Source organism: Archocentrus centrarchus, chromosome 13 (genome assembly GCF_007364275.1).
Source record: "Archocentrus centrarchus isolate MPI-CPG fArcCen1 chromosome 13, fArcCen1, whole genome shotgun sequence".
Taxonomy (NCBI): Eukaryota; Metazoa; Chordata; class Actinopteri; order Cichliformes; family Cichlidae; genus Archocentrus; species Archocentrus centrarchus.
The window spans coordinates 40,441,384-40,463,060 of NC_044358.1; the positions used below are offsets into that span (position 1 = coordinate 40,441,384).

The 21,677-nt window shown below is 41.4% G+C and overlaps 1 protein-coding gene across 1 annotated transcript in view; it reads left to right on the top strand.

The window, feature by feature from the left end:
* Positions 1-21,677, top strand: part of LOC115791027 (calsyntenin-2) — a 324,417-nt gene that overhangs the window by 298,448 nt on the left and 4,292 nt on the right. Inside the window, exons 12-15 of the mRNA XM_030745109.1 lie at positions 1,801-2,012; positions 9,301-9,471; positions 9,566-9,711; positions 12,735-12,858. Of these exons, the coding sequence (XP_030600969.1) occupies positions 1,801-2,012; positions 9,301-9,471; positions 9,566-9,711; positions 12,735-12,858 (653 nt within the window). The remainder of the gene's footprint in view (positions 1-1,800; positions 2,013-9,300; positions 9,472-9,565; positions 9,712-12,734; positions 12,859-21,677) is intronic.

Here is a 21,677-nt window from a genome sequence, read left to right on the forward strand (position 1 = left end):
CCTCGGCACAGCCTCAGCTCGTCCCAGCCCTTTCTCATTTTAATAACTCATGCTTTCCGCGTGATTTGCAAACTTTGCTCTGTTTATCAAATAAAGCAATAGAAGGGCCGTGCGTCAGATGTCTGCCCTCATTTGTGTGAACATGTGTGGGTGAATATGGCAGATCTGTGTGTGTGCCGGGGTTACTCTCTCTCTGCGTGACTGTGTTGTGAGCTCGCAGCTAGCTAGCACCAAATCCTCTTCTGTGCATTTAACGTTGCCAGTGGACACTGGGCATTTAAATGCATGCTATCACACGCCAACAGGCAGACATGCGCGAGTGAAAACGCAGCAGGCACGCTGCTGCAGGTCTGTGTCTGCTGCCTAAGCGCTGACATGATAGAACATTTTGCCCTCTGAATAACTACACACACTGATCTGCATTTGGACTTCACAGCTGTGGTTTGAGCACAGCTAAGAGGACTCGATGCAGTCGATCAGCTTTATTAGCTGCTGTAAAGTTCCACAGTTTTACATTCTGATGCTGCATAGGTGTATGGCAGCTTGTCCGAGGGCCAGAGTTTTTCATAAAACATTCTCAAGCACTTTCCTGTCACGCTTTGGTGCCGTGTATCAGCTAGACAGTCCTTACACGGTATGTGGCTTATATGACCTACTCCTCAGGATTTGGGCATGTTGACTGAAATTAGGACATGCATAAAGATTAAAAAAAAAAAAAAAAAAGAGGCATCAGACAACACAATCACACACTGCTCAAGGAGAGCTTTAACATCTATGGATTATCATGATACATGCCCACAGGATCTGTCATTTCTACATTTCTCATGCACCCTTTGTCAAATCAGCCATTTGGCAGATTCTGGTATAGTCGCATTGCGCTGCTCCTCATTAGCATAAAGTTGAGGTCTAGGCTACTTTAGGCAAATCAGGAGCATCTGGCACGATGCACAAAACTCTGGAAACTTCTGAAAATCAATTAAAATTGTCTGTTTATCCAAAATGAGAGAAGAATCAGCAGATGTTTCAAAAAAAAAAAAATTTCACTGAACTATTCTGATACAAAAGAAAGTTTGCATTTGAGCCACTAGCGTTTGCACACTTGTATGAGGCTGTAGGAGAAGGACAGTACCCGTCAGTCATCATTATCATCATCAAAGTTTATGGTCTCACCCAGCAAGCATCACATTTTTAATCACCAGAAAATATGGATAATTTACACAGAATATTTCACAAGAGAATTGTTCTGTGTAAATTAGTCTCATGTTAAATATTCAGGGTGCGATCAAAAGCTCGTGTGGGTTGCAGAATGTGTGGCTCCTCTCTTATAGTTATTATGGTATGGGTATAGTACAATATTTCCTGCTTTCTTATGTTCTATTAAATGCTTATGTACTCTGCCATCGCCACTGTCTCCTGTAGAAGCCTTAAGACACTTTTTCGTTGTGATAAGAAATTTAAATAAAATTAAAGCAGAACTTTTAAATAAAGGGTACTAAAAATGCTGTAGAAACGACATATGCTCAGTAGCATATAACCCATATCATTTGGCCTGCAAATCTCAGTAACCGTGCTCACCATATTATATCTTGGGTGGAGTCGTCCCTTTTACTGCATCCGAGGTTAGTCCAAGCTATGTGGATGTGTCTGAGATTTTAAAAATCTGCTTCTCACTGGAGTTACAAACCAGCATCTCCATACTATGGCTAAACAGAACAATGCAGTAAAACACTAGACTAATGCCAGCTTGAGTTTGCACAGTGTCTCTCACTCTCCTGCCTTTCTTCACCTCTCTATGTCCAGGTGTTTTGGTGAAGACACTTGTATCACCATCCCAGACATCGATGCAGTGGTCATGGTGCTGCAGCCCAGTGAGCCCAGGATCACAATCAGCGGAGTGGAGAGACTGAGCCATCCAGCCTCTGACTTCAGAGCATCAGGAGGGATTGCTCTGTTCCAGGACCTCCACATCATCAGTACAGTCACCAGGGCAGACACGGCTGCACATCACACAGGTAAGAGGCAAGTGTGAAAAACAATCGACCACAAGCAGCAGCAGGTGGGAAGCCAGTGAGGGATTACCCCCAAGGCTTAAAGCAGAAGGCTGCTTCAGCATGAACTGCAGTGCAGGAGGAATAGATCAAGAAAAAAACTAATTTGGTATCCTGATTGTTTTCTTGTATGTGTGGTCTCTTAGCCGTTTTTTAAAGCTACATTTTGGTCATCAGATTTATTTTTTGAGGGTACAGATGGCTTATAAGTTACTGGTACTGGTACCACCTTCACAATAAGTTCATACACCAAAAAGTCTTGAGTATACTTCACAAAGTGGGAGATGAATTCCTTCCCACAGGTAGAAATCTGTCTAAGCTAAATATTTTAGCTCTATTTTCATATTTATAATATGTTCACTCATTCATGAAGTTCCATAGCCTATTCAGCACCAACTGTCTTGCAAAACAAGCCTTCAGAGAAAGCTGAAGCATTTTCTAATGTCTCATGAGACTATAAATAAGCAGGAGTGTGTTCTTCTTTCATCTGCTACATCTGCACACACTTGAACTCAAGAAAACAAAAGTTGTGCTTCTGCTCCCACACTGGTAAGTTCTCTAACTTGGAGGGGGTACAATAAAACTTCAATGAAACTGCTGCTTTAAGTTATAAATCACCTAACAATTAATGTATTAGTGTAGCTGCAGGTGCGTTGTGTGACTGTAGCAGAAATTGAAGTAGTAGTCACATGCTTTATTCACAACTCTTTTGGAAGTCCTACCTTCTCAAACAGAAAATAGAATATCTTTATTGTGTTTTAATCGAGCACATTGTTAGTCTGCCAAGTCGAGATGAGGCACAGTCCAGGAAGTCCATGGTGTCAGTGCCAGCGCACATCAGCTGAAACCCTTCTACACTTTCAACTGGTAAATCTTACTATTTAAGCTGTTTCAGCCTGCCTGCAGTTACAGCACATCTGCGAGCCGCTTTGCAACCCATCCCCACCCTTCATGGGGTTTCAGTCGTATCTGTTGTCACTGGCACCTGCTGCTGCTCCAGCTTTCCATGTATGCACATTGGAAGTTGTGAAGGTCCCAGAAGAAAGCCATAGATTGGATCAATCAAAACTAGGCATTGGTGTGCAAATCCCTAGTCTACAACTGGAGACTGTGACCTTCACCCACACCTCGCTCACCTAGGCATGGGAACTGAGAAGCAGTTGCAGTTGAGAACTGGCACCAAATTGTCCAATCCACTGCAATATTAAAGACTGATTCTTTGCTTGCATGCTTTCTGACTGGTGCATTGCAAAAAAAATGAACACAAACTCATGGCAGTGGAGCTTTTGCACATCTGAGTCACATTCAAGCCCTTTTGTCTCTGTTTCTACACTGACTCAGAGATAATAAAACAGCACCTAAAATAGTAGAAGTGTGAATCAATAAAAGAGATACATAAAAGTAGAATTTACAATGGTTTTGGAGTTAATAAAATCTTAGCCATACCTACCATCACCCCTGCTGTTAGATCAGGAGGGGGGATGTAACAGTTAAGAGTGCTTTTATTTTATGTACAGGGTTAGCCCCAAAGCCCATTTTTTTTGGATACATTTAAGTGCATATGCCTATGGCAAGCCAAATCTAATTGAAACTTTGCTCAAACATCAGCATACATACAGTAATTATTAGCATCTAAAAATAAAAAAAAAAAAGTATTATAAATCTCAATTATTTTGATTTTCACAGAAGAGTACAGTACCAGTGTCCAAACCTTTGGCTGGTACTGTATTATGTTCACGTAATAATACCCCTAGCAAATGTGATGTTACATTTTCCGTTTACTTCATGTGTACATTGAACACACATCGCCCATACCTAGCTTCACATTCACCAAAATCTATATCCATAATAAGATACCTTTGGGTGTCTGATAAACTGTAACGCTCCCTCAAACGCAGGCCTCTTCCCATCCACAGTCTAAGTGACAGCCTTTTCAGTTCACCTTGCCAATATGTTGAGTCAAATCCCTGCACAGTCCTTCTCTGTCCGCACAGGTTTGTAGGTATACCCTTTACTATCTTCGCCTATGCAAACCCCCTCCTGCTGAATAAGGACTATACCTACCAGAGGACTGATTCGCTAGGTTACGCTACCTTGACCGGCTGCAAATGAGTGTGACATTTAAATCCCAAAGGCTTTAGTCTCATCCAACGATCTGGCCACCGAGACAGGAACCGTCTGGCTCGGCCCCAGGCCCTGCCACTGGCAGCCAATTAGGAGCAGATAAGCAGAGCGAGAGGGAGGTTTTAGCCCACCATTGTGCGTAATTCGGCACAGGAAGACTAGCAGAAAGTGGTGTCGCTCTTAGGAGTTGTTGGAGCTCTTTCCGCTGGTGAAGTCGATATTCTGGCTGGGGGAGAAGAGATTAGCTGGAAGCCACAGAAAGACATGGAATTGGAAAGAAAGGAGGAAAGATGGGAAGATGTGAGGGAGAGGACGTCACGAAGAAGTTCCATAATGAGCAGATTTTGTATTCTCTCAAGGCTTAAAGGATTCAAGATAAATCACATATTTCTTTTTCGGGGCATGCAATAGGTTTCTTTTGGACCCTGCTAATCACCCCCTCACCCTCTTCCTTGCTTTGTCTTTCTGTCATTCATTTGTCTTTTTATTAAGCCTGCTCAGCACTGCCTCGTTTCTCTCTCTCTCATATTCCAATATCTTTTCTAGGCTTATTCTGATTCTTTTATTTAAAGGCAAGGTCATCACTTTTTTCTTTAACTTAGCATGTTTTTGACCCATTTGCTTTAACGGTCATCTTCTGTTCTCTTCTTTTCTGCTTTGATCCAGAGTTTTTTTGTTTTGTTTTAATTTTTTTACTCATTCTGTACTTAATGGTTCTCCTTGTCTCTTTCTCTTCTTTGCATTCTGTCTAGCTCTAAGGTCAGAATTGGCTGCATCATCACGCCGTTCAAAAAGTGCTCTACTCAGGGTGTACAGCAAGTGTGTACTTGTTTCACATACTACTCTCTCATTTCCAGTGAAAGTTGTATTTTTTTTAACCACAGACTGCATATAAAAGCCAGACATATCCACCTTGACATGACGAATTGGTTTGTAAATTCCTTCCTAATAGCCTTCAGTTTGACATTTTGGTCATAACTTGTTTTATTGAAATTATGATCATATTTGGATGAGCTGGGAAGTTCTGGTGCCGGCTAATTAACGTGGCTAGTAAAGTGCATTTGTAATTCACTGAGATTTTAATTGGGATGCTGTAGCTGTAGGATGTAGTTAGCAAAAACAAGCCTAAAACAAAAGGTAATCAACTGAAACTGATTAACAAATGCATTTTCAGGAGGTTTAGCATTGCCGGTTGCCCACTACATTTAACACCAATTAGAGCAACACAAAGGTAACTTTGACAACTGCCAACACAATAGATTAATCAATAAAAAATATTCAGGTTTTGCAGTCTCGTGACTGCTAACCACGTGATGTTAACTTGTCTGACTGTGGAGGAAGTTGGCAATTTTACATGGCCTACCACTTCATGGCTGAGTTGCTGTCGTTCCCAATCTACTATTAGTGAGGAAAGTTCGTGACTGGATTTGTTGCACGAGTGGCATCCTATCACCACGCTGGGATTCACTGAGCTCCTGAGAGCGACCCATTCTTTCACAAATGTTCGTAGAAGCAGTCTGCATTCCTAGGTTCTTGGTTTTATATACCTGTGGCCACGGAAGTGATTGGAACACCTGAATTCAGTGATTTGGATGGGTGAGTGAATACTTTTGGCAATGTAGTGTGCATGTAGCCAAGGCAGTCTCCTAGCAACCAATGCAATCACAAGGAGGTTGTTGGTGCAGCACTCTGTTTGCAGCTGATGTTAACTAGTAACTGCCAGCATCCTCCAATAACCACTCATTAGCCAGTCGAGGAACGTTCTGCCCTTGTGACCAGTGTTTACCAAATGTCACCAACTGGTCATTAGGTACTATAATTAATCCTGTGCACCATCTATGAATGGGTTAATATTCTGCAAGATACTTACATCCAATTAAGTGTTCACTACATAATCCACTGTAAACTATAGGCTCCCATTGTTTGCGATTTACTGTTACAGACTTCGTGTATCCAAATCAGCAGGAAAGTGATAAACAGATTCTTTTTCTGTCCTCAATGAGTGCTGCAACCAACAGCGCAGCAGAATATAGGGATTATGAAAAACACCAGTAATTCATATGTAGAGAGTACAGTGTCAAAGGTATGTCAATAGGTTCTATCACATCTAATTTTCAAGCAATGTGCACATGACCTTACGCAAGAAACCTGAATACTGAAGACACTGCTCGTATCATGTTTGACTGCTGATGTGCCAACAAGTGGTAATTTTACAATTAGTGGTTTTACTTTGTGATAATCAGGGATGATTAAGCACATTGTAGAGAAGAAAGCTGGTTAATTGACCCAGAAGGCTGGCATAAGCCACACAACTGTTACAGCAGCACATCAGCCCAACTTGTGTTTTAGTAGCCAAACTGTAGCCTATGATAAACTGCTCAATTTTTATTTTTATGAAAACAGTAGTGGCACGCTTCAGGGAGATATTTACATTATTCATAAGCACTTTTGCTCTTTCAGTGTCCCAAAAGCTGCTTTTGGCAAATGCATTAGCAATATTAGCTTGCCCAGCAGGGCAACATTCATACTAATCTTGAGATTGTGTTTATCCAGTATTTGTGCATTTTAAGCAGAGGTGGCAAAAGTACTGACATTCTGTACTTAAGTAGAAGTACAAGTACTTATGTTCAAAAATACTTTAGTAAAAGTCAAAGTACTGGTTCAACTTCTCTACTTAAGTAAAAGTAAAAAAGTACAGGCTCTGAAATGTACTCAAAGTAAGAAAGTAAATGTAGTTCTTTGGAGGACGTTTCTACCTGCTATTTTTGTGTAAAACTAACCGAACCTCATTATATATTATTGTAATAATATAAAATAATATTACATGAGAATACAAACGTTACTCCAATCTAAATTTTAATCCTAATGAATGCACTCAGCTTGAATCTGTTATAGGACACAAACTGTGAAAGGCAATTTAAGCACAGCTCTGTTCTCTGTGTCCTCCATAGTAGAGGGTGACTGTGCCTCCACCTAAACACCAACATGAGGATACTCAGGGGTTACAGTGGGATTCAGAAGGTGGAGGAACCCTAAGATCAGCTGTAGTGGCTCTGCATGGGGAGAAGAATCACAAATTTCTATTGTGAGCTCCAGTAAATGATGTTGGTGTGCAGGCTGTGATCAGCTGACCTGCTGCTGCTGCTCTGAGGTTTACTGCTCTGTGTGGATGAACTGAATTCACAAAGATGTAACCCAGTATTTCACAGCTATCTGAGCTGATCTCCATCCCCTACACTGACAGCATACAGGCTGTAGAAATGTTGGACTCAGTGAATGAATCTCAGCATCAGCAGCTTTGATTCAAACTCATCTCTGCTGCACTGATGTAACCTGTAACTCTGACCATGAACACAAACACTGTGCTCCAGTCCAACACAGAGCTTTACTGTAAATACAGTACAACAAGCTAACCTAAACTGCAGTATTTTCATAGAATCTTTGAATTACACAACGTCAGCATACTTCAGTTTATTTTCCAGTCCTTTCCTTTAATTCTAACCTCTCTTCTTCCTCTTCTGTCCTCTTTCTCCATCTCTGACTGAACTTCTCTCTCTTTGCTCTCCCTGTAAATACAGCAGCTCTTCTTTTAGCTAGCAGACACACTGTGTAACAAACTGCACACACTTTGTGTGTTTGCTGATATTTGTTGAGCATTTAAAAACGTTGCATTTACCTGCCACACGTTACTCCCTTTATGCTCGCTCCTCTTCAGTAGCGCTAGCTAAGCTGTTTATGTGCCGCAGCGCAACTTACGGACTCGGTCCGGCCCGCTGTAACCCCTGATTATAGCGCTATAAATGAGACGTTATGTATATGGCTTTGCGCATTTAATCCCTTTGTACGAGATAAGCCCCGATGATGGAGGATACGCAGTACAATTGTCTCTTATGTGTTATTATTCCTCCGTTTAGGCTCAGATCGCTTGATGACTGACGGCGCACTGACCGGAAATGCAAACTTCTCTCTGACGTGTTAAAAAGTAACGAGTCTGTTTGAAAATGTAAGAAGTAGAAAGTACAGATACTTGTGTAAAAATGTAGGGAGTAAAAGTAAAAAGTAGTCAGAAAAATAAATACTTAAGTAAAGTACAGATACCTGAAAAATCTACTTAAGTACAGTAACGAAGTATTTGTACTTCGTTACTTCCCACCTCTGATTTTAAGTCATGTGTTCACTACCATTAAAGCTCTGTTATATTTTTCATCTTCTTCTAAGGGAAATGGTTGTCTATTTCTGTTTCCTACATGAGTAGATCTCAATCTGAAACAATAAGCTAAAGTATGTTTAAGAAGGAGATTTGTGTATCCTCATTTTTTAAATTCATTCATACACAAAAAGAATATATGTCTTTACTTTTGGGACCCAACTTTCTTTCCTGTTTAGCTCACTTTCCCACCTTTCCCCCACAAACACAGAAACACAACATACAGAATCTGACTTTCTCAACTGGGGACCTGTTAAATGGGCATAGCTGGTTTCCTCCCTTGGGAACCAACAGTGAGGGAGAAAGCTGGGTAGCAACTGAGAGGTGCAGGCTAGTGCTTAGCAGACTGTCAAAGAGCCCCAGCAGCCACCCAGAAATGCTGTGATGGGAGCTGTCTGCAGGAACATGGTACCACAGCAGCTCACAGCGCCGAATGTGTTCAGAGAGTTTATGGGTAATTGGAGCCTGGGAGCAGGAGTAGGAGTAGGTGTTGTGTCCTGTACTGTTCGAGTTATAGTTCTTCAAAGCGTGCACCATTTTCTACCACGCACATTTTTGGCACGGCAGCAGCAATTAGGCTGCTGAAATGTGACAGTTAAAGGTACGCTCATTCATACTGGTCATGTTTGGCAAAGTGTATTTGATTATTAGTTGGGATCATTCAGTGAGATTAGAACAAAGGCAGCTGAGCTAAGTCAACCAGCTGAGAAACAGGAATAAAAAGAACTGCAATGGAGCTCATTAGAAGTAACAACATATTATAAACCAAAAATTACCTCAAAAAATGCAGGATAAAACGAGCTGAGGCCGAACTGATACTGAACTGTTCCGTTTGCCCTCTGGTATGAAAATCAGAGAAGCAAAATTACAGCTAATTGCGTGTGTGTGTGTGCGTGTGTGTGTGTCTGTGTGTGTGTGTAGCACATCGACCTGGAGTGATGGAGGAGATCATTCATAACTTGGACTACTGTGATATCCTGGTGTTGGGGGAGGAGCTCAGCCCAGAGCACGAATCTCTCCAACTGCAGCGAAGCGTTCTGCTTGGAAAACACCTCGATGCAACCAACTCCACCTCTGGCATGTCTATATATGGTAGGTTCCTGATGCGTTTTTATTTGGTTGCCTTCTACTTCTACTACATGTACTAGCTAGAAAAACCCTGTGCTCTCTCTCTTTCCCTCCACAGGCGTGGACTCCATGTCCAACTATGAGCAGGTGATCCGACAGGTGCGCTACTACAACTGGCATCCCGGACAGCTAACAGAGAGGCGGTTTCGCCTCACTTGTTCAGAACTCAATGGACGCTACACCAGCAATGAGTTCAGCCTTGAGGTCAGTGTGAATCATAACCTTCTATTACATAAGGGTCCTATTATGGTTATTTCCTGCTCCTTATTTTTGTTTTTGAACTGTAACAAAATAATCCATATTTGATAAAGATAAGATTTTAATAAGCTGTATTTATGCGCTGCTCAAAAAATTAAAGGAACACTTTGTAATCAGAGTATAGCATCAAGTAAATTAAACTTCTGGGATATTGATCTGGTCAGCTAAGTAGCTGAGGGAGGGGGTGTTAATCAGTTTCAGCTGCTTTGATGTTAATGAAATCAACAGCAGGTGCACTAGAGGAGCAACAATGAGAGAACCCACAAAACAGCAATGTTTTTACAGGTGGAGGCCACTCACATTTCTTTCACTCCACATCTTTTCTGACTGTGTTTTCACTAGTTTTGCATTTGGCTAGGGTCAGCGTCACTACTGGTAGCATGAGGTGATAACTGGACCCTACAGAGGTTGCATAGGTAGTCCAACTCCTCCAGGATGGCACATCAATATGTGTTATTGCCCGAAGGTTTGCTGTGTCTCCCTGCACAGTCTCAAGGAGGCAATTCCAGGAGACAGACATTTACTCTAGGAGAGCTTGACAGGGCTGTAGAAGGTCCTTAACCCATCAGCAGGACTGGTATCTGTTCCTTTGTGCAAGGAGGAACAGGATGACATCTAGCAGGACACTGGTGTGAATGACTCTAACCAATCAAAAACAGACTTCATAAGGGTGGCCTGACGTCCTCTAGTGGGCCTTGTGCTCACTGTCTGGCACTGTGGAGCCTGATTGGCATTTACCACAGAATTCCACAATTTTCGCAGATGAGAGCAGGTTCAGCCTGAGCACATGTGACACACGTGAAAGGATCTGGAGAAGCTGTGGAGAACATTATGCTGCCTGTAACATCATTCAGCATAACCGATTTGGTGGTGGGTCAGTGATGTTCTGGTGAGGCATATCCATGGAGGGATGCACAGACCTCTATAGGCTTGGGAGTGACACTCTGACTGCCATTAGGTATAAGGATGTCATGTGTCGAGAGTATGCAGGCAGTTTCTGGAGGATGGTGAATTGATACCACTAGCTGGCCTCCACTGTCACTTGACCTAAATCCAGTAGAACACCTCTGGGACATCATGTTTCAGTCTATCTGACGCAAACGGGTTGCACTTCAGACTGTCCAGGAGCTCAGTGAAGGCCTTGTCCATATCTGGGAAGAGATCCCTCAGGACACCATCCATCACCTCATTAGGAGCAAACATACAAGCACATGGGGCCATACAAACTACTGAGGAGCATTTTGAGTGGCTGCAATAAAATTTTGGTAAAATGGACTAGCCTGCTGCATCATTTTTTCACTTTTATTTTTCGGGTGTGTTTGAATTCAGCCATCTGAATAATAAGTGATAATTTTCATTTCCATCAGACAATGTGGCATCCTTTCACTCCCAACACATTACCCAGTCCATATCAGTGTAGATATCCAGCATGATTTTTTTCCCCACTGAGATCTGATGTGTTTTCAAAGTGTTACTTCAATTTTTTTGAGCAGTTTATGATATTCAACCTCGGTGCATCCACTCACTTCATCCTCTGTCTGGCTCAAACAGTTTTAACTCTTCTTCCCCCTCCCTTTAAGCTGCTGTTGCTTTCTTCTGATTGGCTGCCACTTGCAAACAGGAGGTTTAGAACAGCAGTAGCTGGGCCTGGTCCTGTCTTTACATTTCACAGATCAAAGAGCAGAAAACAGCTCTCGAGGACAAAAGGATTACCTGCATACGTTACATTCACTAACATCATTATGTGAAATTCTGGATGTGTTTAACATGACCATCCACCATTTACAGTATACATATGATAGAAAATAAGGAAAGCTTTAATAAATTAGATTAATTTAAACCTTATGCCAATGCTAGTTTACAGAATGTCAGAACTGAGCAGAATTTCAGATTTTACACACCCAGAGCTGTGAAAAATTTGTATTTGTTTTTCTGGTGTAAAAACAATGTCTAGTCCATTAATCAAAAGGAAATTGTACGATTGGTGATTAAAACAGTCTTAGTTGCAGCCCTGCTGACAGTGAGATTGTAAGAAGCGTATTAATTTTGTTTAATGTCAGGACCATTATTATTCAGATTAATGCATTTGTACCAAGTGATTTCATTTTACTCAACCTACATGACAAATGGATGGAAATAAAGAGGGCAGATTCAACCCACCCACTCCCAGAGACGGACGCGTGCTTCAAGTATTTCTAAGAGGCAATGTAAGAAGATGTAACTGACAAGCAGCTTGAGTATAACAGATGTACATTGTTCTCAAAAATCCTTAATATCACTAGAGATCATGTTGCTTTTTACTACCAAGAGAAGCAAACTGCTTGAACTGGCAAAGTGAGTGAGCTGAGTCAGCTCAGGTCTCTAGCATCACTTTAACTTTCAGAGAAAATTTACAAAAGAACCTCGACAAGCTTTCCAGCTGCACCCCTTAGTAGCAAAGTACATTCTAAAAATCCACTGTGCAAAAGAATTAGACATGTTAAACACACTGACGCAGCCTAGCTGTTAATGCCAAAAGAAGCCTCACTGCGACTTTGAACACTAAAGTGTAAATCCGGCCTCTCATTAACACACACTCCACCTGTGCTTTACGCAGTCAAAGATGCCAAAGTCAGCTGTCCCTGCTCGGAGAAGTGTTTGACTTATTGATACGTCCCTGGTGTACCTGCAGAAAAGAAAATGTTTCACATATTTTGAATCTTGTAGGGTGTTGAATGGAATCCAGATTGCATTTCACCCTCCAGTGTTGAGTTGGCACTTTCCCCTAAAGGTAGCATAAAAATCCTCAGTTTGCTTCCCCATTTATCCCAGCGTTATTGAGTTTTTGCCCACAATATCAGCTATTAGAGTTGAGGCAAGTTGTGGTGCGCAGGTGAAGTTGACACTGAACAGATAAGAATGTGAAACGTTAACTATAATCACTTTACTTTCCAAAATCATCACTTCCATCTCGTGTTTTACCAATCCAGGTGAGCATCCTGCACAGCGGAGAAGCCCGGGAACACGCCAATCACATGGTAGCTCCACCTCCGTACATGCAGGTGGTCCACCATCCATCCATGATCCAGGATCTGTACCCTGTCCACAGCTCAGGTAGGAAAAGGGCAACTGGAGTGGATTTTTCCTTTGTAATGTCACATTCAGCTAATAATGTAAATTTCACACAGAACAGGGCTTTTTTTTTTCTTCAGTAATAAAGTAGTGAACATGCAGGTTTTCTGCAGCCATTGAAGTGGTTGAACCTCTGAAGGTTACTTCAGTCAGTTGCTATAGGTGCCCCAACTTGTGTTAGTTACAAAGCCCTCTGTATGCACAAATGCAGTGTTTGAACAGACTGTGTTACTTCACCCTATGACTCATCACTAACACTACTCTATTGGAGACAGTAGTACTGTACACTGAAAAAAAAGGTAAGAATGGAAAACCCGGATAAGTTGAATCTACTTAAAAAACCAAGGTAACTCGTTGCCTTAAATTTAGTATAATGAAACAGTTCATTTAACTCAGCCTGTTAAGTAAGCACTACTCCATTTCCAGATGAACTAAATTGTATGTTCTAATTGCCCAAACTTATCTTTTATAGTTCATGAAAAAAATAAAATGTCTTTTGATCAATCAATTCCCCCCTGTCCTTTTTATGGTTGTGTGGGGGGTGGTGGGGGCTGGAGCCCATCCCAGCTGGCAAGGCAGTAAGATGCAGGTCACACCCCGTACAGGTCACCAGCCTGTTGCAGGGCTGACACAGACAACCATTCACACCTGTGGGCAATTTAGAGAGACCAATTAACCTAACCCCAGTAACTGCATGTCTTCAGATTGTGGGATTGTGAACATACAAACTCCACACAGCAAGAGTCCCAGGCTAAGGTGGAATTGAACCCAGACTATCAGATGGCTATTCTAGTTGTGAGGCAGCCCTGCTAACCATCATGCCACCATGCAGCTGCGCATTAATCCAGTCTGTTAAAACTGGTATAAACTAGATTTTTAGCAGCTGCAAAACTTGATGATATTAAGTTGTTTGAGCTCAAACACATAATTACAATAAGATAGACCATCAAAAAGTACAGTCTACTCAGCATCAACAAGTAATGTTCACATTCTAGGTAATTTTAAGTAATATGAACTCAATATTTTTAAGTGGAATCAAAATCTGGGTTTACAGTGTAACAGCACACTCCCCAGATGCAAACCCATGAAGCTGGTTTAGGTAATAGAAGAGTGAAAGCAAAGCAAGCCCCTATGAGCAGCGCATTTGTGGGAACTTGTGCAACAGTGTTTTAGTGAGCTTTCCAAAAAAAAAAACTTTTACCTCCAATGTAAAAAAGAAAGCCACAAGTGCACTCAGGTGCTGAGTGAATAGAAATTTTGGATTAAGATTCCAACACTGTGCAAGTGTCTTGAGCCATCTCTTCTTTATATGTGGCTATGAAAAAGGGAAATGGGTGCAGCAATTTACTGAAATGTGCAGACATAAATTGAAATATAGTTTATAAGGCAAAAACAGTTCAGTACAGTTCTAACAAGCTTGAAAAATCCATATTTGCATGACCACCTTTATTCTTATTAACTCTCTGAGGCAGCTTTGTTGTAATTTTTTTAAGCAGTCTTCGGGAATAGTTCTCCAGGCTTCTTGAAGGACATTCAAAGCTCTTCTTTGGATGGTGGCTGCCTTTTGTTCTGTTCTCTGTCAAGATGATTTCACACTGCTTCAATAATGTTGAGGTTTAACGCTGTTGGAACAAAAATGTATTTAAACTCAAAAGAAATGTGGAGAGGCTAAATGAGTCATGTGGTGAGTGTGTGCGTGAATGCAGGTATGTAGTGGAGATATTTAAAAGAAAGAAAATTAAACAAAACCCAAACAGACGGCACATTTGGCTGCTGGGGGAGAAGAGAGAGAACTTTAGCACTGAGGCCTTTTTAAACAATTAGCCGAGTGGGAACAGGCGTGCTTTCTCTCACACCCTGCCCGCCTCCCAGACAAAGTGGGCGGGGTCATCACAGTACATACATTTCACCTCAATTGTTCTACAAATAGCAGAGGAAGAAATTAAACCCCTCAAATTCCTCAAAGACCAGCATTATCAGGCATTGTAGCTGGCATGCGTGGTGGCACGGGACCTTCTCCAAGTAGAGCTCCACACAGTGATAGCGAAATTAGTCACTAACAGACATTTTTAATTAAACTACCCTGCAGAAATAGCTCAGTACCCTGACTGCTACCCTTATATTGCAGCATTAATGACTGAAATATACCACAGATCCTTGAGGGGGAGGCACAGAACGCTGCTTGAGTGAACATCATGTGGGGTTTGCAGTAATACAAATCTAAAACAACTAAAAATAAAACAAAAAACAGTAAAATAAGTAATGCATGTGTTACAAAGGATAAATAATAAATAAATGGGGTGAGTTTTAATCAAAAATATGAATCTACAAGTGGTTAAAAAAAAACAGAAAAAAGTCAAAGAAGATGCAGCAACCCCAGTAGCTGCAGTGGGGTAAAAGAGTTCATCGGTTGACCGACAGTTGAGTGCAAAAATGTCCACTTTCTGGCAGCTGTCAAGTCATTTTGGGAGAGGAAAAACATCAAGGTAAAACCAGGCAAAGCTACAAAGCACACACGGAAAACTTAAGGTTATAATACAGATCATAGTAGTCCAAGTATTAATAATCTTAGATGACTAGCATACATGGCTACACCGCTTAGAAAATGGGAAATTCAAATGAGAAAAAAACGTAGAAGTAAACTTGACAAAACACTGCCTCTCAAAGGAACCGTCAGAGATAGAGGGTGAAATGCTGAGACTCAGACTCAGGAGCCTCTGCTGTGCCTGTGAAGAGTTTTTCTGTCAGCCATCCATCCCAGGGTAAACATGGCGAGATCCAAGGGAACGCGCCGTTCCGCTTTCTAGTTTGTTTATCACGCTGCTCATCAGACTGCTGCTTTCCTACTCTGCGCCTCCCTGTGATTGAGGCCCTCCCAAATGATGCACCAGGCTTCTTAACCTCCTCCTGCGCACACGAGTGATCTAAAGTATTTGAAAAAAAAAAAGAAAAAAAGAAAAAGGACATGGAGAGGAGGAGAGACGCTGGTCTTAATCTAACACATGAGATTAAATTATTCATCACGCTCTAATGGATTCTACTTAGAGTCCTGGAGAGTTCAGTGGCCGATGCCGTTAACAGCTTAGAGAGTTGGAGGGTGTGTGAAAAGCAGGTCAGAGGAGCACAGAGGCTGGTGGATGGTGGGCAATCACTGAGCCATGTATGACCAAAAATGTTTTTAAATACATTTTTTCACCTGTTACATGATTTTGTGTAATGTTTCTGATGATATCATGTATGTTAGAGTGTTAACGAATGAGGGGGGATGCATGTCACAGCGCGCACATGCAAACACCCACGTTACATGAAGCTTCACGCCCAACAAGATCAAAGCCCGTGGATTTAATGTGAAAATCTAGGAGCTAGAGTGAATCAAATGATCAACTGAAGAGTCCTCTGTGAGCCTCAACCTCGTTAAACACGCACACACACACACACACACACCAGGAGGGACTAGCGGAGAGAGGGTCGGCGCAGAGATGTCGTGTTATTTCAGTAAGCTCGAGATCAGAGCAGATGAAATAAACATTTTAGTTCAAGAGAAATCTCTTGGTCTGTGTTGCGGGGTATGGTACTAAAAGGGTCTATGATATATCTTTGCAGTCATGTACTGCATACAGACCAGAATTAAATGTGTTTAAAGCTGCGGTTGCAGGAATATTTTGGTGTCTTTGGGGAAAAAAAAAAATTCCATAACAGACTTAGGAGACCTTGGCCAGTCTTTTTAGACAGTAGGTATTCTTATTGTTTGTTTTGCTTCTTGTTGGCTGTACAAAATGCAGATGGATGCTCACGTTCCTTCAGTCTGTGGAAAAATGTGGTGAAAAATCTTGCAGAGAAAGTTGGCAGTTCCAGCACTGGGAACAGCTGCCTGCACCGTGAAGAAGCCCATGAAAAAGACAGACTTACCAGTATGACAATAATTGTGTTAATAAAGGTGCTGAACTTCAGAGATTACATCTTTTGTTTTGGAACCATTTTTAAACTGTGAAGAGGATGGCTTGATTGGATATTCAAGCCAGTCAACATTTTCAGTGTATTTTATGATATTATATGTTATATGCGAGGGACAGAATGTTGTAATGTTAGTTAGCAGATTTACCCTGAAAGCAGCCAAAGAGCGGCAACATTGAATGCTGCTTATGTTTATATAGGCTTAGGATGGATATGAGGAGTGAAGGCAGCTGTAGGAGGAGGACTGACTTAACGCATTCTGGCTTTTTAAAGATTGTTTTTGTCTTATGTAAATGCATTTTTAAGCAATTTGGAAAATCACACTTCTTTTTTCTTTTTTTTTTTTTAACTCATATTTGTATAAATCCAAGCCAGCAGATCAAATAAAACTGGGAATTTAAACAGCACGCAACTGGCAGTGCTTTCTTCTGTTCAGTGGCAGCCAAGATAAATTTCTCTAAAATTCCATATGTTGTAAATTTCATTGAAATGTATTGAATGAAATGCAGCTTTTCAATTTTTTCACCCACTCTGCCATATTGTGACCATATTTATGCTAGAAGGTGCAGTGCCAAGTTATCAGGTTGTGGTAGCAGGCTTGGTTGGACCTGCTTATTCGTCCTAACAGACTGGAGTGCAAACTTATAGCTTTCTGTGGTGCAGCTGCAATAGCTGAAGCAAAAACTTGGGTGTGGGAGGAGTTTGGTGAGGCTATGGAAGAAGACTTTGGGTCTGCTTCAAAGCAATTCTGGGAAACTGTCAGGCGGCTCACAGTGTATAGTGCAGGTGAGGTGCTTCTGACTTCAGCTGAGGATATAGTCAGATGGTGGAAGGAATACTTTGAGGACCTCCTTAATTCCATTGACACGTCTTCTTTAGAGAAAGCAGAGTTTGGGGACGAAGGGGGTGACTCGCCCGTCACTGGGGGTGAAGTCACTGAGGTAGTTAAACAACACCCCAGGTGTCCGGGCTCCTGGGGTGGATGACATTCACCTGAGTTCCTGAAGGCTGCAATGTTGTGTTGAGATCTGGGGCAGTGCCTCTGGAGTGGTGGTTCCCATCAAAGGGTGTGCTCCAACTATAGGGGAATAAGCCCTAGAGTGGTTCAGTTCGGAGAGGGTAACAGGAGATTGACAGATAGATTGAGGCTGTGGCTGCAGTGATGTAGACATGGCACTGGTCCGTCATAGAAAAGAGCTGAATATAAAAGTGAAGCTGTTGATTTACTGGTCAAGGAACATCCCTACCCTCACCTACGGTCATGAGCTCAGAGTAGTGACTGAAAGAACGCGATTGTGGATAAAGTGTCGGAAATGAGCTTTCACCAAAGGGTGGGTGGCCTCTCCCTTAGAGATAGGGTGAAGAGTGCAGTCATTTGCTGCTCCTTCACATCAAACGGAGTGAGCTGGAAGAGAAGGCTGGGGAGAGGAAGGTCTGGGCTTCTCTGCTTAGGCTGCTGCCTCCATGACCTGGCTCCAGATAACACTGGTTAACAAAAAAAACCTTTTGTCTGCTACCTGAGGAAAAATAACAGATTTTTACTACGTCAGGATCTTGAGTTATGTAACGATGCCAATAAATGCCAATCACCAAACTCGACATCAATGAAAAGTACACCATGAACATACAACTGGTGAAAAAAAGACACAGATGGGGCACCAGGATAGCTCAGGGCATGAGCAGGCGACCATGTATGTCGCTCGGCTGTGCAGCTGGCGCAGGCTCAAGTCCCAGCCTGTTGCCATTTGCCGCGTGTCTTCCCCCGTTTCTCCTCCCTGCTTTCCTGTCTATCTCCACTGGAAAACTATCAAATAAAGCTGAAAAGGACAAAAAAAATCTTAAAAAAAAAAAAAAAAGACACAGGTACCACAGTCAATCATATGAGGAATCTCAAACTAATACAGTCCACACTTAGTCTGCCTAAACAGTTTAAAAGTGTGACAAACACTTGTGGTTCACGGAAGTTGGACGCAGTAGAAACCAGCAGTAGTCATCCATCATGGTTGCGTTATAGTGCCCCTGGTACCTGGTCTCCATTTCAGAGATACCTCCATGCTCATTGCTCACATCACCCAAATTGGGTGGAAAGAAGTCAAGATGAGAGTGAAGGAAGTGAATCAGTGACATTCTGCAACCCATGTTTGAATGATACGAGCATGTCGTCAACTAGTTCGTCATAGTTTGTGGCTTTTTCTGAACCACCTGAACAAATGATTCCCGTGCTCTTAGTTCAAGGGGTCTGAGCTTAGATGGAAAGTCTTTGTCTCTAACAAGCTCACGGACTTGGAGTCCATCAAAGATCCCAGCTTTAAGCTTGGCATCACTTTGGACGGCCCCAGAAACACTATTTATCACTTGATGTAGCACTAAAACTTTGTTTTTATTGACAGATCAAAGCAGTCACTAGAAGAAATTGCAAATTTCTGGCATTGTTGAGCCTCAATATTGGCAGTTAAACTTTAGTTGATTTAATTTGAATGACCATATTTGGATTCAGTGCCCCCAAGTCACCTAAATTTTTGCTAAATTCTCTTCAATTTCAAAATTAGAAAATCTTAGCACACTCTACATTTGCATGAGAAGCACCAGTACAGCAATGCATTAGCTAAATATTGACATGTGCATAACTCAAGAACCTGACGTGCTAGAGAAATTCTGATTGTAGATTTGGAATCAGCATACCTGAAATGCCATATATCAGGTATTTTTCTCCAGGTAGCAAAATCATTGTTGACCAGTGTAAGCGGAAGATGATGGATGGATGGATGGATGGATGGATGGAGCTATTAATTGCTTCATAGTTTGAATAAAAGCCATTCAAAATTCAGATGTTGATCAAAGGTTTCTTTCCACCATACATTGTTGTGCAAAAGTCTTGATCCACCACTCGATTCTTTATATTTTGCTAGGAAAATGGAAGATAGGTGCAGTGATTTATTGAAATGTGCAAACATAAATGGAAATACAGTCTATAAGGCAAAAACAGTGTCTATACAAGTCTAATGAGCTTGAAAGTCAATATATGGTATGACCTCCTTTATTCTTCAGCACAGCCTGAACTCTCTCAGGCAGCTTTCTTGTAATTTCTTTAAGTAGTCTTGAGAATAGTTCTCCATGCTTCTTGAAGGACATGTTGACTGCCATTTATTCTGTTCTCTGTCAACATGATCGCACACTGCTTCAGTAATGTTGAGGTCCAGGCTCTGTGGAGGCCAGTCAATGGCTAATGGTGTTCCATTTTGTGTGTTCCTATCCAGGTATGTCCTTACTGCACTGGCAGTGTGTTAAGGATCATTGTCATGCTGAAAAATGAAGCTGTTGCCAATCAAAAGCTTTCTAGATGGTATTGCATGGTGGATTAAAATCTGATAGAACTTTCCTGTGTTCATAATTTCATCAGCTTTGACAAGATCTCCAACACCGCTTGCTGAAATGCAGCCCCAAACCATGACAGAGTCACCGCCATGTTTTACAGATGGCTGTACACACTCACTGTTGTACCTCTCCTGACCTCCTCTGATCTGAAACAAAAAAGACCTGCTGCCACTGATTTTCAGTCATGTTTTTGTGTAATTTGGCATCCCTCAGCCTTTTTCCCTGTTTCTCTTCCTTGAGAATGGCTTCATCAGTGAGACCAATTCTTATGAAGCTTCAGTGAACATTAGATGGATCAACTGAAGGGCTGGGCGCATTTCTCAGGTCCTGTGTCAGGTCTTTGCTGCATTTTTTTCCCCTATTCCTTTAGGAGATGAGTTTCAGATAATGTTCATCTGCTGTAGATTGTTTTTTAAGCCTGCGACTTCTTTTGTCTTCTGCTTGTCCAGCTTTATCAATTTTTTAATGACACACTGCACACTATGCCAAGAGCCAAGTCAGCTCTTGTTGGTGCAAAAATACAATTACATGCCTGTTAAACTGTGTTATCTTTGTCAGTTTTCATCGATCCAACTAAAGAAATGGGAACAAATTATATGTTTTTTGCGACAGGCAACTAATAACAAAGTGCTTAAAGATACAATTTAAAATTGGTTCTTTGCTAAGTTGTCTGTTATGTATAGAAACAACATTGGTTCATCCCTTGGGTACGGTGCATTTTTATGCTTTGAATGATTCATAGGTGAGTGTTAAGTGGCTTAACAAACAAACACATTTTTAAAAAAGAAAAACATTCCTCTGAAAATGATCAGGTACAAGGACTCTGAAAAAGCCAGCATCCAAAGAAAAACTTTGATGGGCCTTCAGAAAGCCTGGACAACTATAGCTCAAGACCACTTTTAAAAAAACTGAAGAGGCCCGACTTAATTGCAAAGCAAAATATAAATAAATGAGGGGTGACTCAGTGTCAAGACATTTGCACAGTGCTGTAAAAACTAAGTTTTTGTTCAGCTCTATCTTTGGTCTCCACCAACCCATCAGCAAGAATATTTGTCTGTTCGGCTGCTAAAAGCTTCGCTATGTTCACAAACCAGCTGCTGTTTTTGTTGACTTTGTGCTGTTTAAGTTCACAGTTTTCTTATCACATTAAAAAAAAAATACAGATGAGTGCAGCTGTAAAGCAGCAAGATGAATAATAATAATAAATGTGACAAGAGTGATCAAAAGAGACTAGAAAAACTAGAAAAGAGACTAGAAAAAAAAATCAGTAGACTGTCACAATAAGCAAAGACTACAGTGATCCACAGAGGACTCTTCTTACTGAAGAAAACACTATTGTAATTAAAACAGCAGCTTCAGAGCTTCTTCTGCTACAAAAATAATCACAAATTTGCCATTTTTGGCCAGTTGTATTAACTTGGGGTGTGGAGGGATGCGGGCACAGATTATTAAGATGGTGAGATGCTACTGAG